This window comes from Mirounga angustirostris, unplaced genomic scaffold (assembly GCF_029215605.1).
Source record: "Mirounga angustirostris isolate CCGP_5_RB_7025 unplaced genomic scaffold, mMirAng1.0.hap1 SCAF_13, whole genome shotgun sequence".
In the NCBI taxonomy this organism is placed as follows: Eukaryota; Metazoa; Chordata; class Mammalia; order Carnivora; family Phocidae; genus Mirounga; species Mirounga angustirostris.
The window spans coordinates 40,493,092-40,518,938 of record NW_026991721.1 but is presented as its reverse complement, the minus strand read 5'-3'; the positions used below and the strand labels follow the sequence as shown (position 1 = coordinate 40,518,938).

Here is a 25,847-nt window from a genome sequence, read left to right as displayed (position 1 = left end):
ATTCTCTCTCTCTCTGCCCGTCTCCCTGCTCTCTCTCTCTCTCTAAAATAAATAAATCTTGAAAGAAAAGAAGTTTTTTTCTTTATTTTTTTGCTTTTTCTTTGTATTGAGTCTATATGAGATGATGGGTGCTAACCAAACTTAATGCGATAATTATTTCATAGTATGTATACGTAAGTTAAACCATTATGCTATACACCTTAAACTTACACAGTGATATATGTCAATTATGTCTCAATAAAAACTAGAAGAAACAGAGGCAGATTTATAAAGAAATGATATTGGTTGTTCATTCTGGATAACATCCTAAACAAAAATGAAAGCAATCTTAACCTAATTAATTCATGTCAGAAATAAGGATGCTAGAATTTTCTTTGTAGAACTAATGATGTAATGTATGGGGATTAACATAAGAATAAAAAAAAAGAATTTTCTTTGACTCTCATTTCTGAAGATCTTACTATTTTTCATATTCAGATGCAATCCAAATCTGGAACAAAAATGCTTAGTCATTAGTTTAAGTGGTTTGGCATGTGTTATTTCTACCAAAACATGGCTTCTTATGGAAACCACAGTACCTCTGGGTAGCAAGAATACTGAAAAAAAAAAAAAAAAAAAAAAGCACCTGGGAGGAAATGGCTTTTATTTTTTTTCCTCTCCAAGTCACATAGTCACCATTTCATACTCTAAGTAAAGATACCACCCATTCTCCTTCTGAGTTGGATCATCATGGCCATACATGGGGCTCAGACACTTTCAGGAGTTATCTATGCACTAGTAGAAATAGCCATGCAGGGTGCCTGGGTGGCTCAGTTGGTTAAGCGACTGCTTTCAGCTCAGGTCATGATCCTGGAGTCCCTGAATCGAGTCCCGCATCGGGCTCCCTGCTCGACAGGGAGCCTGCTTCTCCCTCTGACCCTCCCCCCTCTCATGTGCTCTCTCTCTCTCATTCTCTCTGTCTCAAATAAATAAATAAAATCTTAAAAAAAAAAAAAAAAGAAAAAGAAATAGCCCTGCAGGTGGAAATTATACTTTTTTTTTTTACTACAACTGTTAAATGGCATATGAAAATGTGATTCACTCATGAAGACCACTTCGATAAATGCAATCAAAAGAGCTGTCAGCCATCCATCATTATAAATAAAATCAATAGTTTTCCCAACTTTTCTTGCTATGCCACACAGAGCCTGTCATGTACAGTAGAATGTTGTTCCCATGAATGGATAACATTGCACATCTGGCTGTATGCCAGTCAAGGTATCATATTTGAAGACTTCCTGATTTTCCCATTTTAAAAATTCAAAATGTAGACTTGTAATAATGTTTTTTAGGGGGCTTTTTAAACAAATTTATTATGGGCACTCTGCAATCATGTAATTTATTTTATTTCAGAGATCTATTCTTAAAACACAGAAGTTTAGAGATGGAAAAAAACCTTTATTTACAGATGAGGCATTTGAGGCCCCAGGGATTAAGTGATTTGCCAAAGGTCACTCAGCAAATTATTGGTGATCGTCAAGAGAACCTAGGCCACTGTTTTAATTCTAAAATAAATCAAGAGGCAAGTTTGGCCAAAGTGTTTCAAGATTCAACATAGTGTCTTCATAAGAAATTATAAATTCCCCTTTCATTTCTAAAATTCTTCTCTGTAAACAACTTAAATATTTGGTGTGTCCTGTTTTAAAAACATACAAAACAGATAAATAAGAAGGTAATTATTGTTCATGCTTATATATTCTTACCTTAATAATAGTTGTCATATAAATACATTTAAATGTTCTTTATAGGTAATTACCTAAAGATATCAAGCTTGAAAGGAAAAGCACAGAAATTTAAAGATCAGTGGTCAGAAATTAAGATAAAGGGCTAATGAGGATTATAATACAAGTCAAAGGGGGAAAAATGATCTAGTTTACAAAACCTTAAGAAAATAGGAACCGTGTAAATGGAAATATACCTGTAACTTCCTACGTATGCCTCTTTAACAACATGGATTATCCCCCAGATGCCAGAGTCCACAAATTGAGACAAACTAAACAAATCATAGTTTGAAACACCCACAGAAAATGTTGAAATAAAGATCCCCTCCACATCTTAAGCAATTACTGTCTAAAGAAAGGGTTCACAGTGTTGCCAAGGATGCTGCTTAGTAAATACTTTAAATTCCTTCCACTTGAGAGAGAAAGGATCCAAAGTATATTAGCCTCTCCCCTCCCCCTCTAGTGAATTAATATTCCATGATATACACCACCACTGCTGATGGGGGCACCTCTTTTCAATGAGCAGAGATCAGCAAATGGCTATTTCACAAAGAATAAAAATATAACCTTGTAATTTTAATGTGTGTTTATGTTAAAAAAAAAAAGTGGCAGATCCACGTTAATAAACCTTGGTTAGGGAAAAAATAAAATAGTTGCTAAGCCATGGTGAGTAATTAGCCTTTTAGCATCCCCTTTCTTCAAGAATGCTTCCTCCTGTGCTGGTTCTTTTAAATAGCTCCAGTCCTGGCTGCCTTTGTGGGGCTTGGAAATTGTTCACATATGAGAGAAATTAAGCTCTCATTTAACAGAGACACATGCCTGTCAAGACCAGAGGAACAAAGACTAGTCCCTGGGGCCTGCTCAGCTCCCAGAGGCTGCCACTCATTCTGTTAGCAATGCTTACCCTTTACAGAATGTGTATAAAACCCAATAAATCATTTCATCTGCTGTGCTTAATACACGAGAGCTCGGACCATTTTTCAAAGTGCTTTCTCTTTCTTATACAACTTCACAGCTAGTTAGTTAAAAAAAGGAGGGGGGGGCCTCCTATTGGTTTTTTGTTTTGTTTTGTTTTGTTTTTCCAAATGCAATAAGACTTTTCTAGTCAAAAAGGTAATGAGAATGTTCCCAAACACTGTCGGCATAAATGAAGAGGCAGTATCTCCTTAGATTTCTTCCCAGATATCTTTCCTACACTTTATGGTTAATAATGAGAACACCCATTTTGTGATTTACCAGCTGCTTTTCAACCTACATTCAGGAACTAGCTCTGGCAAGTATGAAATGGTTAGGGACCAGAACAGGACAGGCTTGCTGTCCTATTTAAATCCAATACATTTTGTCCTTTGGAACACACAGCCACCATGTTCTTTCAGGGTGGAGATTAAGACCACCACCTAATAAGCCAGCTCTTTTTACTAGGAAAATAAAATGGTCTTATAAACCCAACCAAAATATCCCCTCACACATTCTCATTTCCGAAGAAAATAAGATGATCTTTGAGGCTTCTTAAGGAGAAAAGACAATGTTACCTTTTACACAGAAATCTCTGCATTGTCCCCTACCTCATTCCCTTACCTACTCCTCCCCCTGGGGAAGAATATGGAGGCTCTGATGAAAGACTAATGACCAGACTTTAAAAGCCTTCTAGCCTAGACTACTCTTACCCAAAGTAGAGAGGGGGAACGGCTGTGGGGAAATGAGTATCTTTCCATAACTGTTAAAATAAATACTTTATTCAAAAGTAAAGTGCTTGCTTAACCTGTGTTGTGTGGACAGCAAACTTACCAAGGATTTACTCCAGCAATGTTAATCTTTCCACAGAAACACTGGGAGTTTCAGGGCTGACAGCTACCACCCCCAAGATGCTGTGAACCCCAAAATAATAAGAAGCTAGTAGCACAAGTAACTTCACCCCACTCAGCAGGGAAGAAAAAGCAGATCTGGATTTCGTAAGTAAAACCAGATCTATACAATGGTTATATGGTAAAGCCCCGCAATTAATGGAAACCATAAACAGTTCAAGAAGCCAGCACTGCGTTGGTGTCTCCAGAATAGGTTTCCCTCATATCTCGTTAGATATTAATCAGATGTACAACTGGGCACAAACGCTTTGTGCAAACACAGATAACTGTGCAGATGCCTTAGTACAAAAGAAAAAAAACGCGATGGAAGTGCATTAGACTCTTTTACATTCATATTTATGTATCATTCCCGGATGATTTATCATTTTTCAAATAATAAATTATTTTCATTTTTAAACCATAAATCACATCCTGTAGGCCTTAGCAGATGCAGAATGTCAGAACAAAATTCATTAAATAACCCTTGAAAAAATAAAACAAAGTTTATTTATAAAAAATGACATTAAGGTGAACTGCCTAATAAGAACATGGATTTGCTTAAATAAAACATTATATGGTTCTGTTTTAGATTCATCCCTAAAGCCCTGAAAGATATTAGAATTTTAGTGAGTAATTACCCTATTTACTTCAAACAAAATGGGAGGAAATCGGAAAACCGTATTAAACTCTACCACACATCAGAAATGAAATTCTCTCATTTTTTATCTTGCAACCCAATAAATAAATTGTAGTTGGAAAATTTATTAGGACTAGAAGATGAAACCTAACAAGCTAGAAATCAGGATATGGTCAAAAGAATATCCATATCAACATTATGCTTCAGGCAGTAAACCCAGTTCTAGGAAGCATAACCAAGTAGTCTCCCCTTCACAGCTTAATTGTTTTCAGACAACCTGAGCCTCACTCAGCACCACCCCTACAGTTAGACAAAATTCTAACTACTTAACACATCCCTTTTCAGATGAAAATGCAACACTTGAGGTGAAAACAAGAGAGACTAGGAAAAGGTGTTATATGTTATATATGCCACTGACATAATACTACATGAGGATATGCTGCAATTTCCTGCAATTAATACTTTAGCAAAGCTATAAGGATTTTTTTCCAAAAATTATAATATTTCACTTGCAACACTAAAATTAAGTTTGTGTCACCCTTTCCATTATATAGCCCTAATGGCAGGAGTTTGTCATTGGCTGCAGAAATGTGTTTGGTGTAGCCTGAAAGTAGGCATTTATAGGCCCTCTTCCTAAATACGTTTTTCTAAGAATACCCGATAGCCATCATTTCACGTGGCAGGCATTACAAGCCATCCCAATACCCCACAAAGGAAACATGAATTTGACCTCATAATTTAAAACCTTTCAAAGGTTTAAAATGCAAACATTCCTAGGGGGACGTGGCTTATGCTGTGGCCAAACTCGACATTGGCCTGCAACCTTCTCAGGCAAAACTGCCTACTACTCTCCATTTTCTAAGGACCGGAGTTAATTCCCTTCATCTAAGAGTCACAGGAGGTCAGAGTTGCAAGGGATTTCTGCGATAATCTTGTACAAAGATCTTTGTTCTAAATATATGGAAAATGAGAATCATTGCAGAATAATTTTCCAGAGGTCATGTAGTTACTAGTGGAACAAAAACTAGACACAGATATCCCAAGTCCAAGTCTGGGCTTCTTTCTGCCACTCTACACTGCTTTAATACTATTTTGTCTCCCAGCTGGGTCCGTATATCTTCCATAGAAGGGAGAAGGACAAGTTCTGCTGAGAGTAGATCAGTTATCATCTCCATGTCTTCCTTTCTCCTAGGCTTGAAATCATGGCCTCCCCAAGCCAACGGGAACGTACAAGTCTATGGAATTAATTCAGTGTCCTAGGCAAAGATGGTTGGGAAAACAAGGAAGAGATGGAACAGGCATAGATATCAGTAAAATAGCCTGACAGTGCTGGAAAGATCTGTACCGGTACATTTTTTTCCAGCTATCTGGAGACCTGGTTGTTTTTTATTAACTGGAAGCTCTATTTAAGCAACCAGAAATCAGATGATGACAATTAAATCATAAGATCTGATGATCTATTGGTGATCACAATCTATTCCACAGGTGATCGATCATAAGATAAAAAGATAGATGCCTGCTCCTTTTTTGTTAGCTGCATTTTAAAAAGTAAAATAAGAATAATAAAGCTAATTATAAAAACAATGCATTCTCTTCCAGTCTTTTTTTATGCCTATTTTTATGTAGCTGAAATTATAATGTACTTATATTACTACGTTCTGGGTTTTCTCCACCTGATGGTATATTGTAAGCATTACCTCAAATCATTAAAAATTATTTGTAAATATTTTTAACAGTCTGTAACAGCCCATCACATGAATATACCATAATAAATTTAATAATTTTACTAATATGAAAATCAGTGTTCTTTCCAAGTACATTTAAAATTTTTAACCATTTTTCCTTATACAAAAGCAATACATGTTAGAAAATGTTTTTAAAAAACTAAACTAAAACAAGAAAAAATAGTTTAACTATGATTCTATTACACAAAGACATTTGTCTTAAAGATTGTACACTTAATCACTTGAGGTATACAGTATATCTGATAGATATTATATCACAAATCCAGATCTCCACAGTCAGGTCCAATCTTATTGAGAAGGAAAGATCCTGTACTGATATGAAAGCCAAGTCCTAAACAGAGAATTCCAATGACCTCTTCTACAGGACTGCCAATGATCTGAATTTCCCTCCCATAGGGGATCCTTAGGAATACCAGGGGTGTTCTTCTATCCTAAAACAGAGACCCTGGAAGGGCCCTGCCAGAGACCAGTGTATCTCACAATCTACAATAGAACCAAATCAGACAATCTTAACGAAAACAGTTGTTGTGTGGAGGCCAACTTTGAGAGCCCAACAGCATTTTTCTTGGCCCTGGTTTCCACCCTTGCGCTATAGATAATCCAGCCATGAGCTGGAATTCCTCCAGTGTTAGACTACATGTCTGCTCTATCATTGTGGATCTGACCTGGTCTACCTGATCTTCTGAGAATAACCTCTGGCTAGAATCAATAATGAATACTACTCTCTCACTTTTGCCTGCTCCTCTGGGCTTTTCTTTCCTTTTAAAAAAATATTTATTTATTTATTATTTTTCTTATTTTAAGTAGGTTCCATGCCCAATATGGGGCAGAAACGCACTACCCTGAGATCAAGAGTCACATGCTCCACTGACTGAGCCAGCCAGGCGCCCTGCCCTCTAGGCTTTTCCATAGAGCATACCAGCTCATCTAACTGCCTCCACTCCATCTAACCTTCAAACATAAAATCGAGAAACCTGAGTCTGCACAAAGCATCACAAAGAATTACACAGAGTAGGATAGAGAGAAAAACATAGAACTACTTTTTCCTTTTCTCAAGCCTCCGTTCCTTATCACTGAGCAAGGTGACAGCTTCCTATCAATGTGCACTTCCTTCCTCTCCATCATCTTCTGCTGTTAAGCTCATTCCTCTCCCACTATATGCATGCTGATTCCTTCAAACCCCAGCCTCCAGCTCCTAAACTGATGATCTGGGAGCGATCATGATATTCCTGATTCTCAGTGAAATGCAAGTCAGGAGGAAGGAGAAGCTGACAGCCACAGGGTGAAAAAAGGTCCTTTAGGACAGACAAATACACGAGCCAGCAGCTGGAGAGCTCTCCTCTCCTTGAAGTTTCAGGCCCCTCCTCAGGCACCATTCAATTACAGGAATCCTAAAGAGCCTTGTACTTAACGAATTCTCTGTACGTTAACAAATGACTTCTGCCACAGCCAGCTTACGAAACAGCAAACTAGGACTTACTTACATCTTTTATCAAATAACAGCACATAAGGAATGTTTTTCCATTTGGGTAACTGGTTCCTGACATCATCACAACTTTCAAAAGGGGACAAAAGTTATTAGACGATCAGCTGAAACTAAAATCCTCTTTCTTGGTTTTTGTTTTCCCCCCCTTTTCCTATGAATACTACACGTAAAGAATGCAAAAGGAGCAGCCAACACTCGTGTGGCTGGGAAATGAATGATGCTAGCCCAGCACAGAAGAAGCCAGGCCTGCTGTGAGTTCTTTAGAACCGTTTGTCCACCTTGTCAGACGTTCAAGCAGCTGCCAAGTCACCCCAGCTGAGGGCCCTTTCCGCCTGCACTCATTTCAGCCACTGTAGAAAATTCACATCTTCCACCGAAATGTATGTTCAACAACAGTCATGACTATGACCTGAGGATGGACTTGACCCTTTATTCTGATCTGTGAATTCCTGGACTTTCATTGTTTAATGTTACAACTTCAACATTTTCTTAATGGATCGGGTGGTACATAAATGAACTCACCGTCTCACAGAGAGACCCTGATACCTTTTGCATCATTTATTTTCTTTTCTTTTGAACAAGTAAAAATATCTGACTCTAACATTAATAACTTTGCGTGGGAGTTACCTTATGTGAATTAAAAATGGTTATGTCAGGACATCCCTTCAGAATTTAAAAGATATTTCCCTGTGCTGTATCAAGAGTCACACAGTATATCAATTTTTATTTCCCATCTCTCAAGTCTGGTATGCATACTGTTTAACTTCTTAAATTCTAAGTATAGACATAATTCACAAAAGCTGGGCAAATGCTTGACTTACAGGAGATGGCTTACACAAGATTTATATGAACAACTTTATTTTAAACAAGAAGGACTTTTGCATTTTGTGCTGCTACATCATGTAACTTCATCTGTGGTTTTTTTTTTTTTTAAGCTATAAAATAAATTGGAAAGGTTCATTTACTGTCCCTCTAACTTTGCAAGCACTATTGATCTAATAGGAAAGCCCATTTTGGTGTGAAAGGTGAGAATTTGACCCTGTTTTCCAGAATAAAATGCCGTGCTCCCTTTTAGACAATCTCCAGTCAGCCCTGTCTAATTCTTGGCCAACTACTTCTGATAAGTAGTTGCCAGATAAACCTTACTCTCCTCTCACTGACAATTGAAACAGCTCTCATTTGGCAGCCAGAGAAAACTGTTGCTCTTTCTTTTCCTTTAGATTATCATGGTCATAATAGATTTAAATGCATCGACATTGATTACCCTATATTCACATCACTAATGTGTGGGTTCTAAATATTCATGTGTATATAGATACAAACATAAACACAGATACTATATATATATATATATATATGTTTCTCCATAAGGTACTCTGAAATGATAGCTGGTATACAACAACAATAACAATAATGATGGTGGGTGATAGATACTGTGTGTTGAGCACTTACTAGATAGAGGCTTTATATGATGATCTCTAATCTCACAACTAGTAAGGTATTCCATGTTTTAGGAATTAAGAAATGCAGGCTCAGAGACATTAAGAAACTTGTCTCATAGCTAGTAAGTAGCAAAACAGATCACTGAGCTAATTAGTAGTAGAACTGGAATTTAAATCTGGATTTATTTAACCAATATCTGTGCTGGTTCTATAAAATTTTAAATTACATACACTCTGAAATAATGCATCTTATTCTCTATACCTTCTACTTATATGTACAAATCTAGCTTAAAGGTGTATTCAGGTTCATACATTCCACAAGTATATCAAGATGTAGTCAATTTTGTAGAGAATTTTTTGAAAAAACACGGATTGGTTTCCTGGGTCATTTTGTTTAAGTTTAACTGAGAATTTATTTTCTGAAAGTTTTTGTATTATTATGAAATGCTGTGCTTCATTTTTATTTTAAATACCCTCTCCCAAAGGAAAAAAATATTCTGATCTCAACACATTCCTGTTTTGCCAGTATACCTAATTATAAATAAAAATCAAGTTATTAGAACAATTAACTAAATTTATTTAAGTTGTTTAAACCATGATCCATCATAAGCTTTCTAGCTTTTAAGTAAAATAGCTGTGACTAAAGTCAAAAGTATATTTCAGCTGCTAAAGAATTATTTGTTTAAGCTATGCCCAACCCTCTGATACATAGATGTTATAGATATGGTCCAAACAACTTAGAGTTCACATTTAATCATTTAGTCTGCATTACACTGTATAAAGCAGTATTTCTCAATCTTGATTGTTCACTAGTATCATCTAGAGAGTTTCTAACTATCTTCGACTAGGACTGCACCCCAGACCAATTAAATCAGAATCTCTGGGATGGAACCCAGGCATTAGTATTTTTAAAAGGCTTCCAAGTGTTCACAAGGTACAACCAAGATTGAGAACCACTGGCATCAAATGCTGTCACTCACTGCTCACTTTTGTCAGCTGGAGAAGGTAGCTGTAAAGAAAAGTATTAACATTAAAGGTGACTGACCCTCAATATAAAGACATATCACTTTAAAGCCCCCAGAAAGTAAAATAATTAACTATCTAAGAAGTTTATATTAAATACCAAAGAGTCACTCAGCCATGAGTACATTTCATACTACACTATAAGAAGATCCCAATTATGTTCTTTTTATCTCTTTCCTTGTGGGTATATACCCATAGTTGTAGTAGTTCTGGGATATAAACTGATTCTAATGGCAAATCTTCAATTTTTTTCTGTTTAAGGACAAAGGGAATGTAATGAGATTTTTAGATGGTAGGTGTTATTTTCCACATTTTACAAACTAGGAAACTAAATTGCACTAAGATTTATTCAAGTCACAAAAAGGGCAAATTGAGACACAACCTGGAATGTTGGAAAGAGCACTAGACTAGGAGTCATGAAAGTTGGGTCCCACTCATAGCTCAGACAATATTTAGCTTTTTAAGCTTGGACAAGTCTGGAGTTTCGGTTTCCTTCTGTAAAGTACAGGATTTGGACTGGAGAAAAAGTTCCAAAGAAATTTCAAAGAAAAACAACACTGGGGAGATATATATATATAATGATAAATGCTCCAAAGCTTGCTTTAAACATTTTAATAATGAAGTTATTATTATATTATTTATATATACATTTGGGAATGTCTTATTTTACCAAATAAACTACCGGAAAACAAAGTACATGCCATCTCTTATCACCTTTACTGCCTAAAAAGAAAAGGCATTTTAATTCCAAAGGAGGTACAAAAAAAAACCCCATAATGTCAGGGTTATTTTTATTTTTTATTTTTATTTTATTTTTTTTTTTTAAGATTTTATTTATTTATTTGACAGAGAGAGACACAGCGAGAGAGGGAACACAAGCAAGGGGAGGGGGAGAGGGGAGGCAGGCTTTCCGCGGAGCAGGGAGCCTGATGCGGGGCTCGATCCCAGGATCCCGGGATCATGACCTGAGCCGAAGGCAGACGCTTAGCGACTGAGCCACCCAGGCGCCCCTCAGGGTTATTTTTAAATATAGCTTAATGATAAACTCACAGCATTGTTGTCCACCAGGAATAGCCACCCGCCCCCATGAGCAAACGAGAAGCATGAGGACCTCTATTGATGTTTTGAATTTAATCTTCTATTAAAGTGGAAGCAGGGTGAAGGGGGATCATTTAATACCTCTTCATGTAGTACTTTTTCTGAGGCTTCCCAAAATTTATCGCTAAAGACTACCTTCGTAATTTTTGCCATACCCAAGTACGCAACTATTATTGGCTTAAGGTTTTTATTTAAATTGACTTTTTTTGCTTAAATACATTTATTTCAAAAGGAAACTTTATAGCACTACTTCAAGTAGAAACCTCAAATCTCTTGTTATAAATACAAGATAACCAGGTAAGTACAAAAATCAAAGTTTTATTTTATTTCATTTTATTTGTAGCTAAATCCTATTGCCTTCAAAGACTGAGACTAAGATGCTCTCTCGCGCTCGCTCTCTCTCTGTCTTTCCTACAGAGAGAGATTAGCACATCCTAGGAAGGTATTAAAGACTAACACTAAACTGAGCCCTCAATGTAACCAAAGCGATCAAGAAAAAAATAGAAGAGAGCCGCCTTTTCCCCATGGGACTGATCCAGTGTTACGTAATGATAATGTCACATGCTGGCAGCACCGGGGTCATCTGTCCACGCTGCTCCATACCCTCCTGCCTCTGAAGAGGTCATGTACTCTCCCTTTTTCATTAATCCCAGGAAGAAGCAAAGACTTCGGTCTCCTGGAATTTTTAGTATCAGTAGTCTGAGAAAGAACTGGGGAGTAGAGTCAGAGATAAATATAAGCAGGTAAAATAGAGAAGGGAGGGTCACCTAGAGCGGGGGAGGGAAACTGAAGCCCAGGGCCTGGAAAGCATTGAGATTCAGGTTCTGGTCTGGGGAGAGATCTCTGCCATAGGGCCACATTTAGAAAACAGGTAGCAAGCTGATTAATAACTCCATGTAGTAAGTAACTCACAGGATCTGGGCAAGTATCACTTCTTATTTTTAGATCCACTCCAACTTTAACAGTCTAGCATGGCCAAATCGGAGTTTCTAATCCACAGAGAATTTTTATTTTTAGCTGGGAAGGCCCTTGCTATTCATGAATTATAGCAGCTTTACCTATTCTTTATAATTCAGAGACTTCATTATTAAAATGTTTGAAGCAAGCTATGGAGCATCTATCATGACTTAAAAAGTTAATTAGATTACATAAAAGAAATAATTAGATTTGCATTTTTATCTTGGTTTTAAACTTCCAAAGAAGATCACAACAGCCTGCCTGTGGGCAATTAAAAACAGCATACAGCGGAGAAATAGAGGAGACAGGGTCTGTTTTTCCTGGCTAATTCATGATTGAAGATAGAATTACAAAATATTTTAAGGGCTTGCTGAAGCTGGGGGCTAATCCTAGACTTCTCAGCTTTGTTTATAACTCTCATTTCATTGCAGGAGAGTATCAGATCCATGTACAGTGCCAATAGTGGTATCAGATTACATCCCGCGGGTTTACTTAGTCCTGCTCAGAGGCTGTGGGACGGAGATTCGTTACCTGATCAATAACACAAAGAAGAACTATTGGCTAGAGCCAAAACAGGAGCACTGTAATTGCTTTTTGTTTATCAATGCTAAATACAATTAACAGAGATACAACGTAAGACAGAGGGGCTCCATGAGACTGGAGGGCTCCTGACTTTCATCAGGCTTGTGTCAGCTCCTGCAGCCATCTCCAAAAGACAATAAATGCCAAGGTCCAGCTCTTAAAATTAGAGGTCACTTAGATACTTAATGATGAAGCATATCCTCAAATATATATCTAGTATTATTATCCTGGCAAAAAATTAATTAACCAGGTCATACAGGCCATGAAGGCTAATGTACAAAGTAATTATTTCTGATCTTTAGACAACTACTTCACATAAAAAGGTAGTCCTTATTCTGCTCAGCAGATACCTGAAATGCCTATAGTTAATCATACTGAAGGAAACAAAAGACAAGGCTTATCTCCTTAAAAGGTGAGAGTACATCTCAAATTATTCTGTGTAATGGTTTAAGAACAATCACCTCCTCTCTTATAATATTAACATCTCTCCTGGTTAGCAGACAGGAAGAAGAAGAACGCCTACCGAATGGTGCTCTATCCCATGACAGACACACAGAGACACACAAAATATATGAAAAGCACACAGCAATATATCATAGTCAAAACAGAAAATACTGTGTATGAAAAATACTCCTATACTCTCAAGACAGAGTGAAGCTTCAGGGAGGAGAAATACACTGGTAAATAAGCAGCCTGTATTACAGCATTTAAAATAGAAAGCTTTCAGATGAGACAAAGAGTATGTGGAAAGCAGCAGCAAGGGCATTTAGTTCAGGCCTTCCACAGATGGAGTTTGCCATCTAATGCATGTGTTAAATGATGAGGAAAGGGCAGTGAATATTGTGCATTCATCATAAGGATTAAAAGTCATAAAGATTAACAGAAAGCTAAGAATTTCAAGTTTCACAATTATACTAAAAAAGGCATGTGTGGATGAATTCACTAAATGATCGGCTCTGGCCCAGGAAGCCAAATGCCCAAATACTCCCCCAACCAGCCAGCCCATTGTTAGGAGACCACTGTGGTTCCATCAGTGATGTGAGGAGAGGCCACGGCCTGTATAGCACATGATATAAGCCACTTGAAAATCTCTAAGATTGGGGCTTGAAGAGACGTGAATAAGGAGATAACGCCGTTCATGTCTGGAAAAGTAAGTTTCTCACCGAGATATCTCCATGAGCTGAATTCTCTTCCAAAGGTTAAGTTTTAGCAACAAAATGCCATCATTAAATGTGTTCCTAATGACGTGCTATTAAAACCAAAGAATGTGGTATGTTGTGTCCATGAAGACTATCTTCTCTAGATTCAAGAACCATGACATGGTCAACTGAGGTTGGATAAATACATTTATGGATGGACCGAGAAAGCAGGATTTATACAGTATTTTCTCCCTTGCTTAGACTAGCCTTCCATTTAGTAGTTGATTAAAACACTGTGCATATACTTTGATATGTCCAATGGATTAAAAGTGAATTTTCTTGACTGGTCAACATAACTCATAAATAAAATGCTTCAAAAGACTGGCTAAGATATTCTAGTGCAACAGTGGAACAAGGAAGATGACACTACGGAAGCAGTTATCTGTCTTTTGGAATTAAAGCACGAGAACCGACATTCCCAATTCCAAGGATCCATGTTCCAGCATCCATTATTTTGGCTTTCCATAGACTTGATGAAAACTGTGCTGTTTCTGTCCTGGAAATATCAAAAATGTCTAACTTTTTCTGGGCTCTATATCAGGGGAATTACTTAATCTGAAACAAATTAGAGGAATCACCATTTTCCCCAAAGCACAAACAGAGGGATTTGAATTCACTAAGCAAACAGCCTCCTAAAAGATCTGTTAGTATTAAAGCATTTTAATAATCATTTAAAGTTATTACCCTGATTTTTTTAATGGCAAAAATTGGCTCATCAAAAATATAAAAACATTGGTTCACAAAAATCATTCATCTTACTTTCTAAACACGGCTTACATGGTATCTCTTTCAAAATGCAGTTAGAACTTATTAAGGCAAAATTATGTCAAAAATTATATTTAAAGAAGAAAAATATATAAATGAAAGGGTTTTTAACTAAACATTTAAGTTCTGTATGAGTTCACATAAAATAAGCATGGGACTTTTACAATACTGTCTTCATCATGCCTTTCCCGATCTCTAAGGAAAAATCCTGCTTTTTTCATTTTTTGTAAACCATTCAGGTTTCCATTTGTTTCAGTTATAATAGGTCCAGATGTGTTGGTGTGTGGTTGTTACAAGAGGTTAGACACTCTTCCCTTTCTTTCTATTACAGCTTGCAAATTCCAAAACAACAAGACAGATTCACAAGTCAGCATTCTGAACTAGAAGTAGAGAGCAATCTTGAATGTAACCACCTGATACTCATGATCCATAGCCAATTGCCATGGCTTAATCTTGCTGACCATGTTGGCTAAAAGGTTCTAGGACTCAAGATTCAAAAAGAAGAAAGAAGGTCAAACTCAGCTCAAATTGTCTCTGTATACATTTGCTTTAAGGTTTTCTGTTCACCTCATTTTACTCTTTGTTCTGGTTTGTTCTCAAAAGGGAGAATGTTTCTTTCATGATAGAAAAGTGTTGGAGACATCTCTTAAATCTCATATTTTGCTCAAAAAGTATACTAAAATTAACCCAATAATAATCTCTTCTAAATTTGATCATGACTATAGCTTGTCAAAAACCATATTTGAAAATACAGACAACCCATTTCCTTTCTAAAAAAAATAATAATAACTAAAAGTCTAAATATCAAATACCTGCTTCATAAGTGTCAGAGATAAGTATGTTTTGTGTAAGGAGTGTTTTTCAGCATTTGAAAAATTCTTTGAATGGTCTATACTGATAAGATAAGTACTGACAAGATATGAAGTAATGCAGTAGCCCAGGGCAGAATGAACTATAAATACAGGTTATTGCTTCCTGTTATTTTTTAAAATATGAATCTTACTATAAAGATTCCTATATTTCTAAAATGAATGCAACTCTGACATTTTGAATCTCTCTGATTTTATAATTTGTACAGTTGAGATCAAGTGCTGATTAGCTTCAATTTTTAAAAATTTAAACAATAAGAAATAGCCACACTTTTAAAAGCAATTAAACTTCCATTAGAAAGCTTGAAAAAAAGTTTTCCTATCTTCTCAAATTGAACATTCTGATGAATAATATTTTAACATCATATTCTATAGTTTCTTGAAAAAAGGCATCAATTTCACGTAGTAAAGTTATAACCATAAAATCATATGCAATCAGTAAATACTAATAATATTTCATAAAATGCTCTGAACTGATTTGGTTGCTATTCATCTGACACCCTCAGTACCACAAAGCAAACATCAATTAAGACAGCCACTTCATACAAACAACAGTGGACTAAGAAGTGAAATACTTTGAAAATAAATAAAGAAGAAAATAATAAAGATGTAGTAAAGACCTTAACAATAAGTAACTGATAAATCAGGGAACATCTCAGGAAACTTCTTCCATTCCTGCTTTACAAATAGGAGAAAGAGAGAGAACTAAATGATCAGGTTGTTTAACACCTACTGAGTTCTTAGAGAGGAATCTCGAGAAAAATGTAGGAAACCACAGGCTAAAAATCTTGACCTTAGCAGTAGGAGACACACTGAAAATTCTAATAAGGGCAGAAACAAGGAACACCTGGACAGTTATTTAATTAAGGATCTCAGCATGAGTCATAAAAGAGATATCAGGAGGAGAAATTATTCCACGATTTAATTGTAAAAGCTGACTGTCAAAAATGCCAGAGACATTCCATCTCCCCTGTATTTGGACTCTTTATTTTGAAACATATATACTTGCATAGGGAAGATAGAATCAGAATGAATTAAACAACAACAACGAAGCCACTGGCGAAAACTTTGAGTGAAGATAACGGGACAAAAATGCCAAACGAAGTACAGGGACTTCCTCAGGCACCAAGTTGGTACTTTAAATGGAACACCAAGCATGATTAACAAATGAAGCAAGGTTCCACGTTAAAATCACTGGCTTTCACCAATGAAAGAGCAGACGAGTAAACTATGACTTTATGCGAATGATTTTTTTAAAAAGACAGGAAGGTGTAATATTAAACGCAAGCAAAGGAATACTGTAATTCACAATATACTGCCCACCCCCCCCCGGCTGCAACACAGATTGCAGAGGTTAGAAAACATCCATAGCAACCAAGAGAAAGCACAGAGGCCGTGGCGGGTAGACAGAAATCTGGGATGAGTATTCCTCAGGATTCATCACCAGACAACCGGGTGTGTATTCTAAGGTTTTCTAGAAGTCACATACCCATGTTCCTTTTCAAAAATGGATGCCACTTCCCTTACCTATCTCAGATAGCTGTTAGTTACATTAACCATGAGGTGTCTATAGGAACATCAGAAATCAGAATTCCTTCCCAGGCCACTGTAATCGTGATCTATGTACCATGTTGTTACACTGCCACAACAAAAAAGGGATTTTTAAAATTGTGTTACAATTATTCGGGAACAAGTGTTTCTTCCTTTCCAGACTATAAGCTCCTTGAAGACACATAATTATTCATTGATCTTTCTATTCCCCTCAGCACCCAGCAGAAATGCAGTGAATATTTGTTAAAGACCAAATTAATCATTATCAATCTTTTCCCAGCTTGTAAGACTCTTCTCATAACTGACCCAATCAGACAGTCTTGATAAGCAAATAAGCGTCGGCTTCTCCCTGTGATACCATCAGGTGGTAGAATACAAAGCAGAAAGTGGTTTGTGGCAATAAAAGCAGCACGTGTGTGCTACCTTTGAGACCATTTGGGTTTCCACTGGGTGAGTGTTGGGCGAATGGCAAAAGGAGAAAGAGGTAAGGTTTATTCTGTGTATGCCTCACATCCGAATGCTTAGACCACCACGTGGTCGTGGTCAATGTTTCCTACATCCATGTATACAACTGTATACAACATCCTTGAGGACCAGCCCTGTCGACAAGAGAGCGGGGCGCATTTGCAGCATTTTAAATTCCATTTGCAAGGAGGAAAGTCTCTAAGTACAATCAGCCGAGAGTAATAAAACACACTGACCTGGATCTGTTGCTGCAGGAGATTAATTTTGTGCTGCTGCTGCAGAAGTTGCTGCTGCTGTCTTGCAATCTATCGGAAACAAAGTCTCGTTAAGTTCATATGAAACGCTGGCACCTTGGCCATTACCCAGGTAGCTCTCTCGCAATGACAAGAATGCTTTATTGCACTTCTGGGTGGAAGAGTTCCCATAAAATGAGAGAGGCAGACTTGGCAAGTTGGAGAAAATGAAAAATTTCAGACAGGTGCCACCTCTCTGCTTACCACCTAAATCTTTCTCTGTAGGTGAACAGTACCCCTTGTATGACACTTGTGAGCAGTTCATCCATATCCGCACTGGTCATCTGGAAAGAATGGGAATGCCGAAATCTGATCTTTGGAGAAGAAAGACAGGAAAACTCTGGCTACATTTTTCGCAAGAGCTTAATTCGGATATAAAAAGTACAATCTGTAAGCAAAGCCGGGAAAGAACTTCCTATTACTTGTGGTCTACTTTGGGGAAACCTTTTCTGAAAGAAAGATTTCCAGAACTGGTAAAACTTACAAATACTGTCAAGGGAGTGCCAAAAAAAGCAGCAAAAAGTCAGAAATCTTTTTGGTTGTTGTTGTGGATGTTACAGGTACAAAGCACTTTTTAAAAACAAAATTTAATATTTATCCTTTTGAGGGTAATGTGTTAATTTTAAAGTTCAGGATCCACATACAAGTTTTACATTCCCTTCCTTCGTCCAGCAGTCAGATTCAACATGTGAACACGCCATCTGGTCTATAAAAAGAAATATTAACCACTCAATCCAAACCCTATTGAGGACTGAATCTGCCCCTCAGAAGAGCAAACAACTTCTTCAGCATAATGTTATTTACTATAAAACATGAGTTCGGCATCAGGCTGCCTCTTGCCTCAAAAGCTGGAGCCCCGGGAGATGCCCCTTATAAGAACACACTCACTGCCCACACAGGAAGCCAGATGGAAAAGTGGCCAGAGACTACTTAGAAGAACTTGGTTTAGTAGTGCCCTACAGGCAAGTGTTATGGTTTTTTTCCTTCCTATTTCTTCTACTCCCAAAAGCCTATATTCTAGAATCTTGGAAGTGGAAATGAATGCGGATCAGCCCTCTGCTGTGTATTTCTTGAGTCTTTTTGATGCTTCAGCCTAGAGCAGAGGAAAACACCCAAATCACATTTCACTCAGCCCAAGATAACAAAAAATAGCAGTCTACTCCCAAATGTTGCTTTTGTGGTTTCTGGTGATGACTGGCTCATACTGGAACTCATGATAAAGCTGCCCCTATCACTGGCTAGAGTTTGAGAGATGGGACCACTCCTTCCCAAAGCTTTTTAAGCAAAATGGAAACAGTGTCTAATCAGATTGGAAAGGCCCAGTCTGCTTGTCACCATTCAAATCAGAAATGGACAACTCGGCAACTCTAGGTATAGATGCTGGATCCTCTGAATATTTATTTCCTCTTAGCAAACCAGTGAAACACTACTAGGCATCTAATATTGATGGTCCCTCCTAAATGATAAAGTGCTGCATAGAAATGCATCCAAAACACCACAGTGCAATTACTATCATCCACTCTAGACGTATGGGTTTGACACAGTGAAGTATGGTACATAAGCACCATGTGGCTCAAATTCTGAATTTTATTTGCCAATCGGTTGAGCTACATGCTCGCTTCATTGAGCATGACAACCTAGTTTTAAGTGTCATTTAATTTTCATTTTGAAATATAATTACAAAGTGTTCACTGTAAGATATCACTCGTCTGCAAATGTGTCAAGATTAATTTGTGCTAGCTTATTCACAAGTGTCAATAGTTAATTACTGTGTCATCTCTGGATGGCTAAATGACATTCTAACTTCTGATTTTTTACAGTGTTCCTTTATGTTATTTTCCATTAGGGGCTGAGGCCATATTCCTACATGTGGGCAAATATTCAAGCATATAAAATACCAGACGTCACAACTCATTAAAATCAACAGAGCATATATTGCTCTATATACCCCTATAAAATACATTTAACTGAAAAGATAATTCCAGTAATAATGTCAGATTCCTAAAAACTGCACATTAATTTGGGTCCGTCTGATCTAAAGCATCAGGGACTACTCTATAGGATCATTGTTGTTAGATTAATGTACTCTTATGAGACAGGAAAAACCTTTGGGAAAGTGATTTATTTTTTAAAAGATACACATTTAAACTTTGCTATTCTTTCTTCTTTTTCACATCTAAATCAATGAAATCAAATTCTTAGAAGAACCATGTGCTAATTTGTTTTCAATGATTTACCTATGCTATGAATAGAGTGATCATATAATTTATATAATTTATCATTCAAACTGCGACAACTTTTGCAAGTGGAATAGGGGGTTACTAATAATTACTCTGGAAAACAGGCACTAGCCAGGGCTACTCTGGGACAACTGAGACCTATGGTCACCCTAGCTTTAAAGTCGGAGAAAATCATTGGACCAGTAAGCTTAAAGATCCTCAAAGTTTTTCTAGACCAGGACTCTCCTTTTCTGGATGAGAAGAGTAAGGCCTGGAGAGAAGCAACTTACTCATGGTTAAGCTATACTAGGAATACGCGTGATGCCTATGTGAATAAGTCCCTAAGTAATTAATCAAATCCAAACGTTCTGGAACAATGTTATCACTTCAATTATGCCCCGTTGCTATGATGCCTTTCTTTGTCCTCCACATATCACCTCAGTATTCTGAAGACCCTGGATTTTTAGAAGGTTTCTTCCTTTCTTTCCTTTTTTTTTTTTTTTTTTTTTTAGGAATGCTTATGACAAATAAACCAATCAATGTGATTACTCGCTGAGCTTGGCACATTCCACATCTCCAGCTCATCAGCTCCTTTTGCAGGGCTCACCTGTTCTTGCTGTTGGCGAGCAAGGTCCATTTGCTGCCGTTGTTTCTCAATTTGTGAGGCTGCCAGTTTTTTCTGTTCATCATGCGCTGCCAGGAGCTGCTCCCGTAAACTGATCAGCTGGGTAATCATTGTAGAGAGCTGCCGTTCTTTTTCTGCCAGGCTCTCAGGTGTACCTAAAATGGAAGTGAGAAGATATCTCACAAGTTTGAGAAAAGTCAGAATGAATTGGGGAAAGGGGGAGGGCAGATTTAGAAAGGGACTACCTTAAGACACTTAAAGATCTGGGACAGTAACTGGAGGTTACTGTGAGCATTAGGAACACAACAGAGTATCAATGGAATGAACACCAGAGTTAGTCATTGCCCCTGCCAAGAAAAAGTATTATCACTAATAAAAGTCTCATTCTTCCCTCTTGCTCTTATTTAAAACAAAACAAAACAAAAAGCAGAACTACCCCCATCTCCACCCTTTTACCATATTCCTTCCCTCCCCGCCTCCTTGCCCCTACCAAATCTATCTGCTCAAGCTAGGAAACCTATGATATTTAATACCAAAGATTAGAAAGTACAGGTTGTGTTAATTTTCTATAATATTAGTTTTCTCTACCCTCAGTGACTAATACAGGATCTAAGACATAGTAGGTGCTTAATAAGTGTTATTTAAGGAATTTTCCAATCATTGCTCTCCTAAAACTGTTCTATTGTGTGTAAAGACCTGTCTCTGAATTCAAGAGTTGTTCTCTTCGCCATGGAATGAGTTCTACAAAGAGAGGGGAAAAAAAAAAAAAAATCTGCCTTGCCTCAGGTAAGAAAGGATTGAATCTGATTTTTTTTTTCCCCCTGTGAAGGGATCAAGCTAAAGTTCTCAAGTTCATCCTTAAAGACAACAATGTTGCTTGGAGGGCTCCTTCACCCCTTTGTCATTTGTCATTCTTCAAAGGGAAAAAACACGTTCAAGGTTGAAAAGGTTATGCATAAGGATGTGTTGTTTAATGAATATGATGTCGCTGAACACTTATGGTATGCACTAATGGTGCTGAACAGTCTTTTTATGGGCAAATTGCACAGCTCTCCTAAGTAAAGGGTCTAGAATCCTTTTGTGAATCTAAATTAGAGTATTTACCACAGCATAAGATAAGAATTTCAACCCACTGTATTTGAGCCACACAGGTTTCATTATGAAGAAATGATCTACGATTTGAAAGCTTTTCAGAAAGATGCCACCAGCTGTCAAAGGAGACAAAGATTGCCGATTGTGTGTGTGTGTGTGTGTGTGTGTGTGTGTGTGTGTGTGTGGAAGAGGAGACTTCCAATCTCCTTAGGAAACCCCCCTCATTCCTGCTAAGAAAGCACCAGGACAATCTGAGAAACTAAAAATATTTCAATTAGCAATGGTCCTATTTTCCGAGTGGCCCCGTGAACAAAGGGAGCCTTCAGAGGATGTGGGCAAGTACTTGCTAGTATCTGATTCCCAGAAGGTAAAACTGATGTCAGCAGAGAAGTTATGGCACTTAGGACTACCTTGGGGTTTGCAATGCCAATTCAAGTCCTTAAAAAATAAAGAAACAAACAAACAGTCAATATCCCATATCCTTGAAGATTCACTGAGTTGAAAGATGGCCTAAAATCAAAATTAAAAGAAAAATAAGATAATGAGATGATGTTAGAAAATGTGTTCTACTGATAAAAGCACAAATACTGTATCAAGCTGTTCTTTCCACCTACTGGAATTGATTTTTTTAAATGAGTTTTTATTTCAGCAATAGGAACTTCAGCTTGGTAAAAAAGAACTTCTTGATCTAGAAATACTAAAATACAAAAGCAGGTTCCTAGAAGGAATCATAAAATTTCTTCAAAATTGCAACAAGCTCAATTAATGCATGTGTTAATATATATAAGAATGAGAAAATACAAAATAAATATGAAATGTATTTATTTACTCATCTTATTCATTTTTCATTGAAAAAAAAATACTTCCTGAATGACAGCTATGTGTCAGGTACTGTATAGAACTAAGGATACTGACAGAATTCCCTACTCTCATGCACTTTGTAGTCCAAAGTAGGGAGACACCTTAATCAAGAAATCACACTTTTAAATGTAAACTACAACTAAAAAAGAATTACAACATGATAGGTATTTGGGGGAAAGTTTAACCAAGTCTGGGAGGCCCAAGTGTAAGAAAGATAGACTGAAAAAGTAACAAATTAACAGGAAGATGAAGAGAGTTAACTAGTCAAAGAGTTGGAGGGTGGTCAAGGAGCTTTTCTGCAGAAACAAAATAGGCAAAAGCCCTGAGACAGTGGGGGAGGGGGTGTTCTAGTGTGTTCCAGAAGTTGCAAGAAAATAGTAAAATTTGAGCAAGTAAAATTAAAGCAAGGAGTGGAGTACCAGATGAAGTAGGAAAAGTTCACACCATACAGCTCCTAATAGACCATGCTTGATAAACTTCATATTTATTCTAAGAATATTTTAAAATCACTACAGTATTTTAGATAAGGGATGAACGATGTGGTCATTCTAGCTATGGTGTGGGAAATAGTTTGGAAAATTATAAGACTAGATCATTGGGATATATGCACATTTTATTACATATATTTTTGGAAATATTCTGATCTACCTGTAATTTTCTTTCTATACCTATCTATATGCAGTGATTTAAGAGAAGGCTTAGTAGATTCTGGGAAAGTCACCGTACCACAATTCTTTGTTAATAAAGAAGAACATTCATAAGAAACTTTGGGCAAGGACCAATACAAGGGTAGGATCCGGTACTTAGATTCCCCAGTAGACTGGAAGCTTTTCTCTTCTCCTAGATTAAACAATGTTGTTTTAACAATCTTCAATATAGTCTCCTTTCTCCTCTACGCAGGAAACAGAGAAGCTGAGGATAACATATAAATGTCCTCTCAGCTTCTTCTGCTCAAGGTGAAGCCAATAGGTCTATAAATGCATCGGTGCTTCCAATGCAAATAGACATATATATCTGTATTTACAGAATATCACCATTTAACTGAAGCTTTTTACAAATCACTAATGATATTCAAGCTGTAAAATTATAAAAATTCAGTGACATCTAAATAAATTTTTTAAAAAGTAAGCCAGAGAGCAATATTTTTAAATGGAAATTTTAGGCATTCGTATAAGACTGTCACTATCTTTTCCTTAATTTGAGGAGCACATATATATATATTTTGAATAGATATGAGTGGCATAATGAATGCAGTTGGAATGAAATATAGTAGCAAAACAAGTCTAAAATTTCCCCCTCAATGGAGAATTTATATATCTATCTATACATATAGATAGATAGATAGATCAATTAGTCCCTTGTGGGCCAAATTAAGGAGAGATCAATTTACACCATACAATAGCTTATACTCTCTAAATGTGTAGGCCACTTTGTTCCTATATGCATGGGCATGTGTGTGTGTGCACGCATGATCATTTTTCTGTTCTATAACCATTGTATTTATTCACATATAGTGGTTTAAAGCAAGGTATTTAAAACCTGTGGGGCTGGATTTTTCGGTTTTAAATTAACAGCAAATGTTTATGCTGATGTAATAAAAATAACATTGAATCTCAATCACATTGATCAACCTGTGAACACAAGTTTTCTCATCTCAAAAAATACTAGTTTAATTGAATATGGAACTTTGCTATGGCAAACAAACTAACAAACAAAAAACACAAACCCTATAGACAGTCCTTAACTTACAATGGTTCAACTTATAATTTTTTCACTTTATGATGGTGCAAAAGTGATACGTATCCAGTACACCGGGGAACGAGAGTCTCTCCAGACACTGGGCAGAGGCAGAGACCTGCAGCCCCCACTCAGCCGCACGATGGCCAGGGCTAACAGCCAGCGTGCTTCGCCGTACTGCACCTGTATGACCATTCTGTTTTTCAGTTTTGGGATGATATTCAAAAAATTATAATTTATTATTATTGTTATAAAATAGGCTTGATGTTAGATGATTTTGCCCAAGTGTAGGCTACTGTAAGTGTTCTGAGCCTAGCGAAGGTAGGCTAGGCTATGCTCCATTAGGTGGATTGGGGTGTATTAAAGGCATTTTGGACTTAACGATATTTTCAACTGAAGATGGGTTCATCCGGACGTCACTCCATCACGAGTTGAAGAAGACCTGTACAACTGCCAGAGTTGTTGAAAGCGTAGACAAATTATGGGGCACGGTGGGGCAACCTAAATACCGTCCGGCTCTGTTAAAGGCAAAAGACCAGACAAAATGCTCTTATGCGGTAACTTAGCTCCATGTAAAAAGTCTTGCCTTAAGTGATGTTTTGAGTTTTGATAAAATCAACTTGAAAAAAAGAGGAGCTCAGATCCAGAGGATCTGCCCAGGCCAGCAGAGGTCATCAGTAGCTGCCTAACTGTTGTCTGTTTCACATCCTTCAGGCTATCTTAAAATCTCTAGAAAACATTGCCAGAAAATAGTCTCTCCCACACAAAAACAGAGGTAGTTTCATAAACTGCAAAGAGGGAACCAACAAAAAGGCTTCTGTACAGCTTCTCTACAAGTCAATGTACCTGTTTTTATCCAATATTGCGCCTGACACTCTCCGCTATAAACTGTGTCTATTCTCCAACTCCAAAGACAGTGCAGCAGGTTTTTGTTGTTTTTTTTTTTCCACGGGGTCGTCTTTATCCCCAAACCACATCTGTCTTGAGTTTCTCTCAGATTAGTCAGGTGGATCAGTGCTCCCCAGGGCCTGCTCCAGCTGAAGTATTTTAATTTGACTAAACACCTGATTTATTTTATCTCTCCGATGAGAAAGGCAGTTTGTCTTAATAGAGCCTGTCAGCCCACAGCCCCATTCACAGCAATTTACAGGCAGCCAGGGACGCTGGAAGAGAAGAGTGCCGTGATTCTGTATTTTATCCTCCTCCAGAAAGCACCTAAAAGCAGCTATTCACTGCTACTGCATGTGGCATTTTAGAACTGAATTAGCTTTTTATTCAAGTAACTACACTTGTTGTGAATAGCTTATCTGTAAAATTGCTACATTCACTACTGATTTTATTAACCTTTGGCTCTATCACAAAATGGTCTTCAGTTAGGAAAGACCTTTAAAATTGACACATTTTTTTCTTAGGGGCCTTTATTCCAGTGACTTCAGATTTACTGAGTTTGATCCACTGAATTCTTTACCAGTTGTACTTAAAATTTTGAGTCTCAATAGGAAGTCAATAGTGCGTAAATAAGGAAACACTTTTCAAAATGTAAATACGGCAGCAATTTCCCTCATCAAAAGTTTTCAAATACCATCTTTCACTATAA

The 25,847-nt window shown here is 37.1% G+C and overlaps 1 protein-coding gene across 11 annotated transcripts in view; it reads right to left on the bottom strand.

The window, feature by feature from the left end:
• The window catches only part of SOX6 (SRY-box transcription factor 6), a 606,783-nt gene that overhangs the window by 178,604 nt on the left and 402,332 nt on the right, over positions 1 to 25,847 (bottom strand). For all 11 annotated transcript variants that reach the window (XM_054512032.2, XM_054512037.2, XM_064576794.1 and 8 more), the window contains 2 exons: positions 20,543 to 20,715; positions 17,660 to 17,728 (listed from right to left, as the gene is read on the bottom strand). In XM_054512032.2, coding sequence (XP_054368007.1) covers positions 17,660 to 17,728; positions 20,543 to 20,715 — 242 coding nt within the window. The remainder of the gene's footprint in view (positions 1 to 17,659; positions 17,729 to 20,542; positions 20,716 to 25,847) is intronic.